The 16,919-nt window shown below is 38.7% G+C and overlaps 1 protein-coding gene across 6 annotated transcripts in view; it reads right to left on the minus strand.

Moving 5' to 3' along the window:
• Positions 1-16,919, minus strand: part of CADM1 (cell adhesion molecule 1) — a 378,727-nt gene that overhangs the window by 44,759 nt on the left and 317,049 nt on the right. For all 6 annotated transcript variants that reach the window (XM_043992703.1, XM_043992708.1, XM_043992707.1 and 3 more), the window contains exons 4-5: positions 15,662-15,799; positions 12,940-13,095 (exon numbers count right to left, since the gene is read on the minus strand). In XM_043992703.1, coding sequence (XP_043848638.1) covers positions 12,940-13,095; positions 15,662-15,799 — 294 coding nt within the window. The remainder of the gene's footprint in view (positions 1-12,939; positions 13,096-15,661; positions 15,800-16,919) is intronic.

The following is a 16,919-nucleotide window of genomic DNA, read 5'->3' on the forward strand; positions in this document are numbered from 1 at the left end:
TTTTATTATTTATACCTACCCTCTTTTGTGGAAGGCAAGTTCAAATTTAAAATACCAATTGTACCCAAACTATGGACTGCTAGAATTTTTTATTATTTCTGCAAGGTTCAACTTAACACTATATTAATCCCCAAATCAGTTTCAATGGAGCTGTAAGAATGAATGCTGGGTATGTTTTTTGGGAGACATACTAAAGTATAATAAATGGGAGAGGGCAAGACATCAGTCAGCAGAAAGGTCAAAACAATTTCCAAGACTTTACTTCCTCAGACAATCACACTAACTAAAACAATAGGGCCTTGGCCTTTTACAAGCAAAGCTTTAGCTCATTAACATGTATCCTATGGAATAATGAAAGGCAAAAAAAAAAAAAAAAGAGGGCAGGGCTCAGCCAACTGCAACCTGTAAGTAGTGAAGTAAGTCCTCCAAGTCAATCCTCTCTAAGGATGAATGCTTTACAAATGCTTTTTTATATACTTATTCCTATACTAGGCCTCTCTCTCATAGCTCTGAAGAAAGCACTTGGTTTTCAGAACCTTTTAAGAGAACCACCTTGCCTGCCAGTGTATAATCTCCCTGTGTATGTTGGTAATGCTTTCTGAGATGTGGAGTCACCTGCCAGGGAAAATAAAGTTAACAAGGCTTGAAGGCACCAGTTGACCCTTCCAAGTGGCATGGTTTCACTCTCAGATACATTGGCTACAAAGAAACATTTTAAGAGCAAACTGGCATGGAGATTTCCAGATAATTTATTGGGAATTTAGGGGGGTAGTCAACTAAGAAGGGCATAAACATGAAGAAAAAATCATGGTGACCTTGACCAGAAGACTAACTGTGAGGCAGCACCAAGACTTAATAGTCCTCTTTAAAGCTTGAGACAGCACCCTTGTCTAAATATAAGCACCAAGTACCCAAAGGATACCCATTAATTTGGCTACATGAGAAATACTGGAGAGATACCAAAAAAGAGAGAAAGCACCACTCAGAAACAATGAAATGCAAAGAGCAAGAGACGGAATAAACACACTGATTTGTGATTTCACACACACACACACACACACACACACACACACACACACACACACTAGACAAGGTAAACTAAAGATGGAATGTCACCTCATTCACACATAGAAAAACAGAACCTATGTGACACATAAAGAGTTCAACGTCAGGAAGTCTCTGCCATTCCTTGTGGAACAGCATCATGCTGGACGAAGGGATTTAAAGCCCAAACGTCAGATTAAAACCGAATGTTTGCTGGTAGGTTAATCTCTGATCCACCAAAGGGCTGCATTTTCCATGCACCACTGACAATGGTCCATTAATTAAGTGGAAGCAGAATGTTTCCTGGCCTGTGTGGTGTTTTTTCATGCAATTTACAAGCAAATAAAGAGGGTACATTTTCAGCACTGCACACCGAGAGTGCTGAAAATCGAATCCATCCTGCCTCTTCAGTAACACTGCATTTGTTTTAGTCAAATGATTTCTTATACTCCTAATGAGCTGTTACCAGTTATCAATTACTTACATAAATTAGAAGGAATGGGCTGAGAACTTGCTATACTTAAATTCAAGTATGAATTATGTAAGAAGTCTAAGAAAACACACCTTCAATTTTAATATCTGATTTTCACAATCTATCCAAATTTCTTAGGCAATATCCACTATCTACTTATTCTGCCACAACTACCATAATAGCTGGTGAAAAGGCAAACATTAATCTTGCTTCTATTATGTAGGAAAATGTCCCCCAGGTTGACATATTCAGTATTTATTGGTATATTATCTGACAATGGGCAATCAAACAGTCTTCATGGCCAGTCCACGAACATAACGTGTACATGCCAAGGTCTATCTTTGGCTGATACAAACCTTATAATAAATTAAGTCTCTCTTCCTTTACCCCCAAAGTGGAGCTTGGAATATGTTCAAGAGGTGGAATAGAACACTGTGTGATTCTATTGCAACTCAGAAAGCCCAAGGAAAGCCAAAATTATGCAGAAAGTTCATGAATACAACAAGGATATGTCAAAATACTCAAGAGTCCAGATGGCTGATTGGATAGCCCAAAGCCTGTCATGTATATTTTAATTATGTTCATAAATCAAATGTTATAATCTACCAAATATTTTACTAAAATGGAACCTAGAGCCAAGAGTTATCTTTAAGTAATGAGGAAGAGCCTAGTACATTTTTTGGGTGATCATTTTATGTGTTAGTTGGTGTTCCAAGACAGAAGGCTAAAAGCCAGAGGATGTTTTCCACCCAAGAGCAATAACAGTCTAGAAACATATAGCTCAAAGTGGCTTAATGTAATTATAAAGAGGGAACTGTTATACAAAAATAAGAATAATAATAAGGTCCGAGCATTTACTGAACATTACAGTCAAGGAGATGGCAATACCAACAGCCAATCAATTAAGTCTAGAGATCTGAGGCTTTCATAATAGACGCTAATTTTTGTGAAGTTCCAGAGATGATATTTAGCAAGGCTGCTGCTATACTAAACAAAATTTATCCATTGGACAAAGCTAAAAAAGGGCCAAATACCAGGAAATGTAAGGTCACATTAGACTGCCAAAAGATTTTAGAGGAAGTTTTATTACAGAGTTATTATGATTTGTAAATATCCCTTCTATTTCTTATACACACACATGTATGTGATTGCCAAATACATCTATATCTAAATAGACCAAAAGTGGCTTGATAGCAGATTACAATTGATTTCATGCTAGTCTGACCTCAAGCCACAGTCTCATCTTTTAAGATGACAGTTTTTATACCTTGTATCTAAATTTTCTATGTAAATGAAAAGTCATGCCATTCTTCTCTCTAATTGGAAGAATTAAAAAAAAGGAGGGAGGGAGGGGAGAGAGGGAAGAAGGAAGGAGGGAGGGAGGAAGGGAGTTCCTTGTCCATTAGTAACTTCCTTTTGGCCTTTTCTATATATCAGGGGTCAATAAAGTACTGAGGAATTTCAGAACATACATTGCTGGAGGACACCCCTGCTATCTATCCACCTCCCCCACCACTGTTTCTTTACAAAGAGATTTCCAAATCAGGAATATTATGAAATTTAGCCATTGAAAACACACACTGTGTGTACAGTGGAAAGTCAAGGACCTTTCAGTCAGGCTGGTGTGATTACTGAACATAAGACTAAACAATGTTCTATATACAGCATAAAGGCATTTATGGGTGGAAAACATCCTCTGGCTTTTAGCCTTCTGTCTTGGAACACCAAGTACAGGCTGGTACTCAGTGACTCTATTCATGGACACATCATTTTGAAATTGCAGTTGAACCTGGCATTCCCAGTCCCTTCCCCAGTCTTATGAAACACCAGGGAGAGTAGCATTTCATCCTGAAGGACCTTAAGTAGTAGTTGGAAGAGAAGACATTTGTATTTCATAGGCATGGTGTGAAAATTGACTTCCCCTTGTGTATTACTCTTCGACTCTCTGAATCTTTCACTAGAAAGCTTGTGACTTATCAACCAAAAAGAGAGAGAGAGAGAGAGAGAGAGAGAGAGAGAGAGAGAGAGAGAGAGAGAGAGAGAGAGAGACAGAGACAGAGAAAGAGAGAAAGAGATACCAAGGTGTCATGGAGAACAAAGTTCCCTTCATTATACCCACCTGCTTATTGCATCTTAGACAAGTGCCAGTCTTTCTTCTCTAAAACTTTATGTTAAGCCATACATAGACTAGATTTGGGTTGAGCCTTAAGCATAGGCTCCCTAAACTGTCAAAGGGAGAGGCAATGCCTGCCTAAGGGGACTTCTTGCTTGGCTGATTAGTAGCATTTGGAAAAGGAAAAAAAATAGAAATTAACCTGAGAATAATCCTGCTAGGATTGATAATGGTGACTGAATTGAACAAAAGGCAGCAGAACTCCTAAAAATGACAGCCCTTTTAACTTCAGTGGGATGGGACAGATTAGCAACTGAAAGAGAACTCTACAGCTCAAAGGGGTGATAGGAGCTGGATATGAAGCTGAGCTAGTCAGACCTCTCAGAGGAGCTGAAAAAGCAGGCTTGCTTTCTATTGTCATAATATGTTCATGAATAATTTTCACTGCAGTTTATTTTGTTTGTTTGGAAGGTGAAGGACCTCCTGCTGCTGCAGCTGTTGTATGAATTGTAGCACTTAAACCCCGTTTCTTGAACGAAGAGAGCAGAGCTACAATGAGTGGAATGAGTCAAATATAGAGGGACTGATGTGGTACCAAGGGTACGTGGCATGTAACTAAAGGAGAAATGATATTTCCTCTTGATGCAATTGGTAAATATTTTGGCGGACATTAACGTGACTACCCAACAGAATCAACTTTTGTTGCATGAGGCTTTGGGGTAAAGTTATTTTCTTAATATATTTTAAAGAGGGTGTTTATATAACAACATCAAGATCTACATCTTTATGAAATATTTAGAATACATTTAAAAACAAACAATAAGTCATAAAGGAAAGCCCTGGAGAAAGAGAAAGGGGCTGGAAATTAAAACCTGGATTTCTACTTTCAGCTCTCCTTCCATACTCTTGAAAACACAAGCTATGTAGATTACAAGGCTATTTTGCTTTGGGCTAACCAGTACAGTTCCTCAAAGTTGGGATTCATTTAAGGTCTTTTGGCTTTTGTCCTCAGGCCTCTGTATCTTTATTTTATTTATTGTTTATTTGGCATCTCGTGGCAGGCGTTCTTAATCTTTTTGTGTGTCATAAACTCCTTTGGCAGTGTGGGGAAAGCCATGGACACCTCAGAATAATGTTTTGCTGCTTACATTCATAATAGAAGAAAATTGTGAATTGTAGTCAGAGGCTGGGAAAGGAAAGATGTAATCCCTGCCCCCACCCCACTGTCCAAGTTCACAGACCTCTGCCCTGAAATCTATGGACCCCTAGTTGAGAACCCCTTTCTTACAGTGTATGTCAAAGTGATGAAAACTCTCAGGCAAGACTGCAAGGACCTTCTCTTGACCATGGATTATAGGTGCCAGTTTGACTTCAGGTAATCATTTGAAAGAATTCACAAGCCATTAAGAGAAAGGTAAACATAAGAGGACTTAAGTCACTGTTACTGGGTGTTCCAGCACAGAGTCATAAGCACCATACCCTTTCACTAAACCTTGGGGTCAAATGGTTATGTATGGGAAGGAGGTCCCCAGTAAAAAAGAAAAAGAGGCCTTTTTATTGAAGGGAGGGGAAGGGTAGCAAATGGAGTGGAATGTCAAGGGGGAAAAAAAAAGCTGACTTTGAAGAGTTCCCCCCGCCCAAATGTCAAATGCTTCTTTTCCCTGTGGAATAATTCAACCCTGGACCAACAAATTCTTTCTACTGCTGGTTCCTGAGCTGCTAACCCATTGTAGCTCTTCAGCATTTGGCTTAACTATCTGCTGGGTTAGTCACAGTCCTTTACATTACTGCTGCTTTGCATTAACAACAAAAGGATGATGCTTAAAAAAAATTAGTTTGAGTCAGGGGGACTCCATGCCTTGATGATTTCTCAAGAGGAATAATAAACACTGAAATGACTTCCCTGAAACTCAATTCACCTGTTAAAAAAATAATAAAAGGAAGGGAGAGTGGGAGGAGAGTATTCTGTTAACAAGAAGACTGGGGAACAGAGCGAAACAGGCCAAATCCAGATATTGCCTGTTATTATGCCTCAAAGAAGGCAACCTGGGAAACAGAACTTGTGGAAGGGATAATGTGATAGAGGAAGCTGTTTTTGGAAACTAAGTCTAATGTTCCAGTCCAAGTAAAAAGAAATTTTCCAGCTTCCAGGTTTTTCTTACTTCTTTACTGCAGGGCCCCTATCAATAACAGAGAAACATTTATTTTGGCACAGATAAAGAACAGGTTTTGATCATCTCCTCGATGCCCAATTTTCTTCCAATTGAGAGAGTGAAAAAAAAATCTAGCCTTCTGTGGATCATGGATGAAGAGAATTATGGATTTATAAAATGCATGGCTCCATCAAGTCAATAAAACTAATTTTTAAAATGATGCCCAAGCACACGATTAACTGACAGATGATAATTGGAGCAGGGGATTCATTCAAATACATTTGTGGAGTCTGCCCCCCCCCCCCGCCCCCGCCAAATCATCCCTGGCATTAAAAAATAACCAAAATACAATCCTTAACAAAACGGATGTTTTTTGCAAGAATATTTAAAAAGCAAAGCTATAAGAGGAGAAAGAAAAGAAAGCCCAACAGTAATCCATGTGCTTCCTTTTTGCCTCTGTCCAGAGTCAAGGCTTTTTCTTTTCGTTTTTGCACAACAATTTGAATTTCATATAGAGGGTCAAGTCTTTCCTTTGAATTTCCAGCTTCTGTCACTATGTGTTGCCACCTTGATGTTATTTAGACAGTTTTCTTTTAATGTGCAGACAGAGAACTGTTCTCGTTAAACAGGCTTTTATTCGACAAGAGCACATCTCAGATCTGAACCATTGCTAACTGTGCTACAATTCTATCACACTCTGGTCTAATCACCCATGTTGTAAATTTCATTAACTCCACATATATAGGCACTTACCCCAAAAAGGCTCACAGAAGAATCACACAAAGATTTAGGGTCAGGTATTCTCAAATCATTAAAAACAACAACAAAAACCACCACAAAACCCCCCAGAACCACTATGGTACTCTTCATCGAAGCGAAGGGAATGAAGGCTTTGAACTGCAGCTTGCGAGCATAATTATTTTCTCTTTTAAACATTTAACTGCACACGGCTGCTGCCGTACTCTTGCTGAGTCTCAGAATGAAAGCTAAAAAACCAAGGGCCCTACTGTATATTCTTCATTCCCAGCAACATTCCTATGAGAAAACCTTATTAATGAGCTTGCAAACGAGCACCCAACTGGGAAATGTCACAAACAAGAGTGGCTAATGCCCCAGAAAATCAAATAACTGAACACTTGGCTGATTGTGGTGCCTTTCATATTTATAATAAAAAGGGGGGGGCTTTAAATCACGGATTCGGAAGGGGTCAACACCTCGCTGAACAAAACAACTCATTTATTTATGTTCAGAAATCTCCAGATGATAAATTACATTGATGTTAATCACTTCAATGCATACTACACAATTAATATCTGTACTCACCACAAACATAAGGATTATTAAAAGTGTGGCAGCATACACATCTGGCTGATTTTTAACATAATTGGGCACAACAGTTTCTCTTGGTACCATCACAAACAGGGGTCCCTAACAGATACTGCAAAAACTGGTATTCAATTAATTAGGACTGAAAACCTCAAGAAAAAGAGATTTCCAAGTTGGGATCATGGCCCTGTCTTTTACATTAGTGTGGTAGTGTTCTATCACAAGGGCTTAAATTTAACCCTTCATTTTGATTTTACTCCCATTAGTTTTTGACTATCACACTTCAAGCCAAATGCTGAAGAGCATTTCGATATAGATTTTTCAATTTTTTTTTCCTTAAAAGAATACGAATGTTTAAAACAACAACAACCCTAATTTAAAGAGACCTCAAAGCCATGACTTGACCTCTCATCCAATGCATGTTCTGGTTCTCATGAATTCATAGAACGAAATCCAGAGTTGTCTCAAGCATCCAGGATACAAAAGGGGCTGAATGAGTGTGCTCAATGATAATTACAACATGTCAAACCTGTATCTATGGGATGATTATTCATCTAGCCTAGAAAAAATTTCAGTTCAGTGTACCAAAGGGAGGAATGAGAGCAAGAAGGCTTGGGCTCTATTGTGCCTTCTGCTTTCAACCTAACTGTGTGATCTTCAGCAAGTCAAGAAACCTATGTGGACCTCAGTTTCCTCATCTGTGAAACCCAGAGTTGAATCAAAGAATCCCCAAAATCCCTTTGCGGTCTAAGAATCTATAAGTCTATAAGCCTAATTTACTGGTATACTCCCATTATCTTTTCCCTAAAGTATCCCTGAGAATTTAATCTACATCAAAGAGTTGCCACTGAATGAATCTTTTTGGAGATCTTACATATTTGTAAGATCTATAGTCATTCCTCATGTTTTGACTGAGATGGGACTGGTGTGGGAGAGATTCAGTATAGCCACAAAGATGCTAACCAATGTTATCTAAAAGAAAAACAGCTGGGCCTAATAAGTAGGTATCCCAAGCATTGCAGGCAAAAGAGCTTTTTTTTTGGGTTAAAAGATGGCTGCTTATATTGAAGAAAATTCAAGTAACCAGATCAATGCAATGGATCTCGTTTCTATTTGAAGAAGCTTTCTACATCACAAAGAATTCTAAGCTGATCCTTTTAAAACATTCTTTTAGAAGACCATAAGGAATGAACATGGGAACATACCATATCCCTGACTGCAGAAAATGTGTATGATTAGGAGTGAATGATAAACCAGTCAATGAATGCCCTTGAAAGTTAATATGCATTTTGTAAAAATAGACTCCATAACCCCAGAAAGTTAACTTTGTGGTTATTCACCTTCTGTTGTCAGAAAATAACTTTGTGCTAAATATAACCCCTCCCCCCCACCCCCCCAAAAAACTTTCAGGAGGCATAAGCTAAGTGTTCTGAGAACTTTTTTTGCCTAAAATGTTTATGTCTTTGGCTAAGTAAATGACCAAAGATTCTGACTAAAAGAAAAGATGGGGGTAACCTGCCCTTTTTCAGCTCCCGGAATAAGGTACCATCAAGGGTTTAAAATGGTCGGTAAGAGCACATGCCTTCTCGGAAAGACATTATAGCTACTTTGCTATTGTTAAGTATTAGCAGCCAAATGGATTCAGAAATGGAACTTCTTCATTCCCTGAAAGGATGTTTTAAGTACAGAAGCCCCAGGTCGTGGAGGGCTGGCTGACAACTATTGCAAACAAATTTTCTAAGAGCAATCTTTTAAAATAAGGGCACAAAGGGGCAGCTAGATGGCTCAGTGGATAAAGCACCGGCCCTGGAGTTAGGAGGACCCGAGTTCAAATCTGGTCTCAGACACTTAATGCTTACTAGCTGTGTGACCCTGGGCAAGTCACTTAACCCCAATTGCCTCACCAAATAAAAAAAGTGAATTGTAAAATAAGGGCACAAACCACAGCATCCTTAGGTCCAGAGTCTAGAGGACAAAGTAGCTGGTAACTGATAGATGTGGCCCACATTATATCTAGAACAGGGTCCTCTATTCTCAAGATACTTTGGGAAAGTATTAGAAAGATTTAGGGTAGGAGCTGGATGAGTATCTACTAAGGTTTCACAAGAGAGCTAATGTATTATTAAAACTAATGGTGCCCTACAAGGCAAGTAAATGGATATTAAGTTTGTATAAATGAATTACATATTAATGAAGTCACAAAAAATCTACAATCTGCCAATTTAGGTAATATCTGATCATTTCTGTTTTCCCATTACAGAAACATTACTCCACAATGGTTTTGGTCATATGAAAATTATGAGCAGGATGCCCATAATGAAGCTACATAATAAAGGAGATGAAATGAATTAACAAGGAAAACCTGCTTTTTGTAATGATACAGTTGAGCTGAACTCACAAAGCAAGCAAAGGATGGGCTAGAATGGTCTCTTGAGAAGCAACTCTTCGTACATTTACTTCTCCATGCTCTACTGAAGAAGTCGGGCCAATTGCTCCAGTTTAAAGGGCATCTTGCTTCTCTGAAATGACACTTAAGAATGCCTAGTCCAGTCTAACTCTTGTACCATTTTAACTCTACATATATGTCATTATCTGATATTTAAGAAAAAAATACATTCCATATGAACTGTGTTTCTGTGCTTATACTAATCATTAGATTATTATTTTTTTTTTTTAGTGAGGCAATTGGGGTTAAGTGACTTGCCCAAGGTCACACAGCTAGTAAGTGTTAAGTGTCTGAGGCCAGATTTGAACTCAGGTACTCCTGACTCCAGGGCCGGTGCTCTATCCACTGTGCCACCTAGCTGCCCCTAATTATTAGATTATAAAATCGGACCACAGCAGGAATATCGTTCCCCACCCACACTCAGCATTTCTGCTCACACTCCAGCTCTTTAAGACCCAGGGTCAATTGGTACCACTTTCCATGACTCTTCTCCTGTTCCCCTAGCTTTAGCTTCCACAAAGGAAAACACCCTTCCCTCTCTTGGACCTACAATAACAATTTAACTTTATCTCTCTTAAACACAAATTGTATTTTACTTTGTATTAAGGTTATTTGTGTAAGGGTCATATGTGCCCTACTAGATGATGAGCACTGTAAGGGGTTAAATTCTAGCTATACCATGCAAAATCTAATGAGTGGTCGCCAATAAATTATAAGCTTTAGCAAGAGTATTTAAGTGTTTAAGTATTTCTTAAAGATCATTAGGATCAGAGAGAAAGGTAAAAATCTAACTATTTCTAAGAGACCCCATCATCTGACCCACCATGGCGAGGTCAAGAACCAAAAGAACCCCTCCGCCAGCGTCTGCTTCCTACTTCGTGTCCTCCTCCCAGAAGTGGGAGGCTCCTCAAGTTGATTGGCTGGTAGCCTAGATAGACAGTACCCATGAGCAAACGTCACTTCCTGACACCAAGGACCTTGACTGCATGGCTTGCCTCAGAGGCCTTTTCCCGATGGCGGAGCTTTTCTACAGTAAGTCTCCAGTATGTGGCATCATACAGCAGCACCAAGAGGTCAGGGATCTTAATTATCTTTCCCTCTCCCTCAGGACTTTGCATATAGCAGGAACTTAATTGGGCATAGAACTCTATCATGGCCATTATTAGTTTCGATCAACAGTTTAGATTGATCATGAATAGAGTGCCAGGCCTGGAATCAGAAGACTCAACTTCATGAGTTCAAATACAGCCTCAGATACTTAGGAGCTGTGACCCTGGGCAAGTCACTTAACCTTGTTTGCTTCATTTTCCTCATCTGTAAAAAGAGCTGGAGAAAGAAATGGAAAGCCATTTCAGTATCTTTACCAAGAAAATCTCAAATGGGGTCACAGAAAGTAGGGCACAACTGAAAAACGACTCAATTCAACTAAGGCTTGAACAGCTTAAAGTGAAATAGGCTAGTATGTCTCTGATTATATTTCTGATTACAATTATTTTGAAGGTACAAATAAGAAACATGGAAGCAGCATGGTGTAGGTAGAAGGGTAGGAGGAGTTGGGTTGAATTCATGGCTCTATCCCTTACCAACAGTATGATAGCTTTGGGTGAGTCATTTCACTTAAAAATTCAATTTCTTGGGAACCCTTTCCTGGTCTGAATCTATAACTATAAGAAAACATGATTTCACCATTTATTAATTGGTACCATGACAGCGGAAAGAGGGCTGGATGTGGAGTCAACAATCTGGGTTCATATACTGGCTCTGAGCCTGATTCCCCTATATGAAAAATAGGGATGATGTTACTATCTTGTACTCTTAATGTTTTCAATTGAGTTTGGAGAAAAACAGTTTCAGGGCAAATCACTATCTTATTATTCTTTTATACTTAATCTTCCGCAGACTATTGCACAGAAGGATAAAACAACTTCCTTTTGCAACTGAATAAAAATATTGGGATAAAAGCTCATTCTTTGTAAGTTAACTACAAGAAAGTTTAGACAACTTCAAACAGGAAAATTCAGCTGACAGACCTCATTTTGTTTCCATATAGTTTTGGTTTTTTTCTGCTAGATCGGTATATTTTTTTCAAAGCTTTTCATTCCATGTAGGTTGGAGGTTATGTATGAGTCACATGTTAACCTCAATTAAAAAAAAAATTGGGGTGGGAGGGGCAATGGGGGTTAAGTGACTTGTCCACAGTCACACAGCCACTAAGTGTCAAGTGTCCAAGGCCGGATTTGAACTCAAGTCCTCCTGAATCCAAGACTGGTGCTCTAACCACTGCACCATCTAGCTGCCCCCCAATTTAAAAAATTATTTACATTTTATGGACCAATGTCATTAGTATTATTAATATTAATTAGGATAAATTAGTTTATGCTTAAGACCCCCATATTGTAACACTAACCTATACATTTAAACACTTGAACTCACTGCTACAAATCAGGTGTAAGATGTAAGCAAGTGTTCTAAGATAAAACATAGCACATTGAAAGGCAAATAGGCAAACACTTGTATTTAATTATAGGGGACGGGGCAGCTAGGTGGTGCAGTGGATAGAGCACTGGCCCTGGAGTCAGGAGTACCTGAGTTCAAATCCGGCCTCAGACACTTGACACTTACTAGCTGTGTGACCCTGGGCAAGTCACTTAACCCTCATTGCCCCGACCAAAGAAAGAAAGAAAGAAAGATAGATAGATAGAAATACAGAATTATAGCATGTGTGTTATTGTTCCATTGTGTCTGAATCTTCATGACTCCATCTAGGATTTTCTTGGCAAAGACACTGGAATGGTTTTGCCATTCCCTTTTCCAGCTCATTTTAGAGATTAGGGAACTGAGACAAACAGGCTTAAGTGACTTTCCCAGGGTCACATAGCTAGTAAATATCTGAGGCTAGATTTGAACTCACAAAGATGAATCTTTCTCCCTGCAGGCCTGGCACTCTATTCATTGTGTTACCTAGTTGCTCCAATAGCAGCATATTTACAAAGGAGTAAAACATTTTAAAAAGTACTTTTTTACCACTGGCAGAGGCATAATGACAGCACACACTCACAAATATCCCTTTAATTAAAGTCAAATGCTCTAGCAGATCCATATTAAAGTCTAAGAATGTGTATGGGTCTCTCTCCAAGTACTAAATTTTAGTTAAATATGATCTTTCTAGAATCCCACTAGAACTCTGTAACATGGCAGAGGTGCATAAAAATTTCATTGTTTAATCCATTATGTGATTCTCAATACTTTGATTTCTCCACCAAGGTAACAAGATAGAAATTGTATCTACACTATAATAAAATGTAATTACATAATTAACGGCTTTTGAAGTCTTTTCAAGCAACTCTAGCTCTATCCCCAAAGAATAAAATACTTAGGTACTTACACTGTACTTCCAAGTACCGCTGTGTCTGCATGTCCTTGACTGCGGGGTGGTCCACAAGGCAGATCACAGGGACGCCATCATCCTCTTTGCCAACAGTCAACATAAGCTGACTGGTCACAGTGTACATGTCGGACCATTCCTCCACCTCTGATTTGCCTGAAAATGGATCAAGAAACAGGTGGCTAAGTAAATTCTGGACACAAGTCATTTCTCATTCAAATTCTATAAAAGAGTTACTTATCCTGGAGATAGCAAGGTGGCACAGTAGATAAAGCACCAGCCTTGGATTCAGGAGGACCTGAGTTCAAATTCGGACTCAGACACTTGACACTTACTAGCTGTTTGGCCCCGGGCAAGTCACTTAACCCTCACCATCCCACAAAAAACAAACAATCCAAAAACCAAAATTAAAAAAAAAAATTAGTTAAAAAAAAAAAAAAGAGTTACTTATCCTGATTGAGAATGATAGGTGAGGGGGCAGCTAGGTAGTGCAGCGGATAAAGCACTGGCCCTGGATTCAGGAGGACCTGAGTTCAAATCCACCCTCAAACACTTGACATTTACTAGCTGTGTGACCCTGGGCAAGTCACTTAACCCTCATTGTCCCACCAAAAAAAAAAAAAAAAAAAGAATGATAGGTGAACAAGTTAGTAATAAGGAATGCTGGCTTTATTTAGTTTATTATTTACTTTTAGGTTGACACTTTGGATATTTCCTACCTTGTATTTATTGATTTGCATGCTATATACATATTAAAAATAAACCATAGTATGTAAGGCCCTCGATGGGAGGGATGTCATGCTTTTCTTTTTTTTCTTGTATCTCTAGAGCATGACACAGTACCTTACACATAGGTGTTTAATAAATATTTATCAAATATCTACAAAAATTAATTGCATTTTTTATTAATTAAATTTATTACTTTCCGTCTATCCTGAAGCTTCCTTCAAACAACTTGGCTAAACATCTGCTATCTTGACATCTGAATGCTCTGGGCAGAGCAAATGAGATGAGAGGTGTTCACTCTGCAGAACCCTCTGAACTTGAAACATCTATTAAGCACTTCCTTATCTACTAGGCAGTTTAGAAAATTCCAGGATGTCATCCAAACCTCCTAAATACTTAAATCGATAGAGTTATAAACAAGCTCCCTTTCTCCTCCTTCTATCATCAACAATTAAGAAGGAAAGTGACTAAATGGATTTACATAATTAAAATAGTAATTAAAACACTTAAACTCTGAGACTGTTGAAGACCACAAAAATGCAATGGCAGTGGGTTGAAGCAAAGTATCGTACAGGGCAAGGCTTTGAGCCAGATGGGAGACACTTCCAAGAACACCAAGAAAAGGAGGAAGGAGGCTTCCGGATGGAATGAATAGGCAAAGGCAGCCCCTTGCCTGAACTCTGCACTCTCTGGGACATGACGCACCATTAACTTTCTTTTAATGTTTTGTACTTATCGGTACACATTTAATGGCTCAGTTCACATAGACAGAGAAGGCAAAGGGGAAATGAGAAACTCTTCCCTTCCAAAACCATACCTAGGAAATAGAAGATAAAAGCAGAGCAAATATTTGAAACTTAAACTGCTGTTAACACATACTTAGACATACCCATGTCTAGATCCAGATTTTTCTCTTTTCTACAGAGATTTTCGTAGTTCCCTTTGGCATGCTTCAAATGAAAGAGGGCTATTTTCATCTGACCATTTCTGCCAAACTACAACCAAAGTAGCTCAGCCTACTGGGTTCCTTGTCCAAGGTACCATTTCCACAGTGATCTTGAAAGAAAGGGCATCTGATTGCCAAAAAAAGGGGTTAAGGAAATGGGGCAGTTTGAATGAAGAGGAGGGATGTGCAAAAATTGGATAGTTGTGGAAGGAGAATCCTCAAATAATGCTAAAAACCAAATTTGTGGCTGTTTGAAGATACAGGGATCAAAACACAGGCAGCAGAATATGCCTAACATTGAGGGCCTTAGCTGAACGAGGGATAGAATAGGGGGCTTCTTGCTACTAGAAAAAAATTCTAAATTGAGCACAAGAATATTCTAGTGAAGAGGAAAATGGGTGAAGAATGAGTTGCTTCCCAAAAGAGGTGGTATCTATAAATTTAGAATTGAGCTAAAATTTCTCATTCTAGTGGGATAGCCACTCCTTCAGGGAAATACCTTATCAAAAGAGCTGGCACTGCAAAAGATAGCTAGAATGACTTGGGTCTCACTATTTGCATTATTCACTCTATTCAAGTAAAAGACATTTTAAAAGTTTAAAATGAAAATCCTGGGCTCTAACTTATCCCAAGTTATGTCTAAGAACATACAGCTTGAAGGAATGATGACAGACATCATGAGCTTAAGGGGGAAAAAAAGGACTCATCCTCTAGTTGTTGAATGTCAGGGCCTTGTAGGCCAAAGTTCTCAGCTTACATCTTCAAGTCCTGTAGGAGAGCCATGCAGTGGTGTGTGCTCACCTTGTATAAATATTACTGTGGATGACCAAACTTTGGGGGAAAGGATGGACCTTTTCAAAGGGTTGGTAGGATTTTGCCACAAAAGGTTAATAAGTGATACTAAATGAAAGATTTCGTTAGAGCAACTGTGGGTGTACATGTGTGGGCATGTATTTTAAAATATGCTCACTAGGATGTAGGCTTTTGGTAATTAAATGGTAACACTCCACATCATGAATAATAATAAATGAACACATCTCCCAACTCTACCGGTGAGCTCCTTGTTCCCTTTGAACCATCTGATAGTGGTGGCTGGTTTGCTGGCCATGGCGGTACAGTTCACTTCAATCTCCTCTCCTTCAACAGCAGTGTCTTTCTGGATGTCAATCATCAAATTGCGTGGTGGGACTACAAATCAAACAGAGATGACACTTTAAATAAGAGCCTTTTTTAGTATTTGCAAGGTTCATTAGAAAGCATTATTATTATTTTGAATAACTGATATGGATAATGCTCAAGATTTGCAAAAATCACTATTTAACCCCCCCCCCCAAAAAACAAAAACCAAAAAAACAACCCTGAAATAAAATGCAAGTTAGATCAGTTCAGAAAGGAGTCTTGCAAAATAGGCCAGTGTTCAGGTTTATTTTGGCCAATTTTTGAGGTGAATTTCTTTCTAACTTTATCTTATAAAAAGAGTCATTTCTCCAATTCATATAAATTGAAGATACCATTGGCAGGGTGGGGGGTGGGGGAGGAATGTATCTATCTGTTATAATGAGTTCCTTCACTTTGGAAATTGGGGATTCTCAGTGACAAAAGTTCCCTCTCAAAATCTTCCTTCTCCATTTATCTTGCTCTCGTATTACAGATATTGGATCTGCTAAAAGGATGCAAGCAATTAGAAAATATTTAACCAGAAAGGATGACAAAAGAGGGGGAATGATACTCCTAAATAGGTTTTCCTTACAAGGAGGCCTAGGAAGGCTCAACTTGCTTGTGCTTCAAGCTTCAGATGAAAGATACAAAAGTTGATGGGCGAAGATCAAAAAACTGAGGTCCCTCCAAACAAACGATTATTCACCATGGAGATAGAAACAGAATCATTGCACCTTTGCTAACCAAGTTTCATTTGATTCAGAATACCCACAGCTCTGAATCTGTTCTCTTCCTCCAATGGAAGAAAAAAATAATAGTAATTTCGAATTTAGAGAAAGGATCAAGTTTGATAAGGAATACCAATTTTTCAACTTCTGAAGACTAGCCACAAAGTGCTCTAGGACTAAGAAAAACTGAAGGTGGAAAAAAGTTCTCAAATTATGTTTAAAAAATAGGGTTCTAGGGGCAGCTAGGTGGCGCAGTGGATAGAGCACTGGCCCTGGAGTCAGGAGTACCTGGGTTCAAAACTGGCCTCAGGCACTTCACACTTACTAGCTGTGTGACCCTGGGCAAGTCACTTAACCCCAACTGCCTCACTAAAAAAAAAAAAAAAAAAAAAGGTTCTATACTTAGGGTTAAATTATCCATA

The sequence above is a fragment of the Dromiciops gliroides genome, chromosome 3 (assembly GCF_019393635.1).
Source record: "Dromiciops gliroides isolate mDroGli1 chromosome 3, mDroGli1.pri, whole genome shotgun sequence".
Lineage (NCBI taxonomy): Eukaryota > Metazoa > Chordata > Mammalia > Microbiotheria > Microbiotheriidae > Dromiciops > Dromiciops gliroides.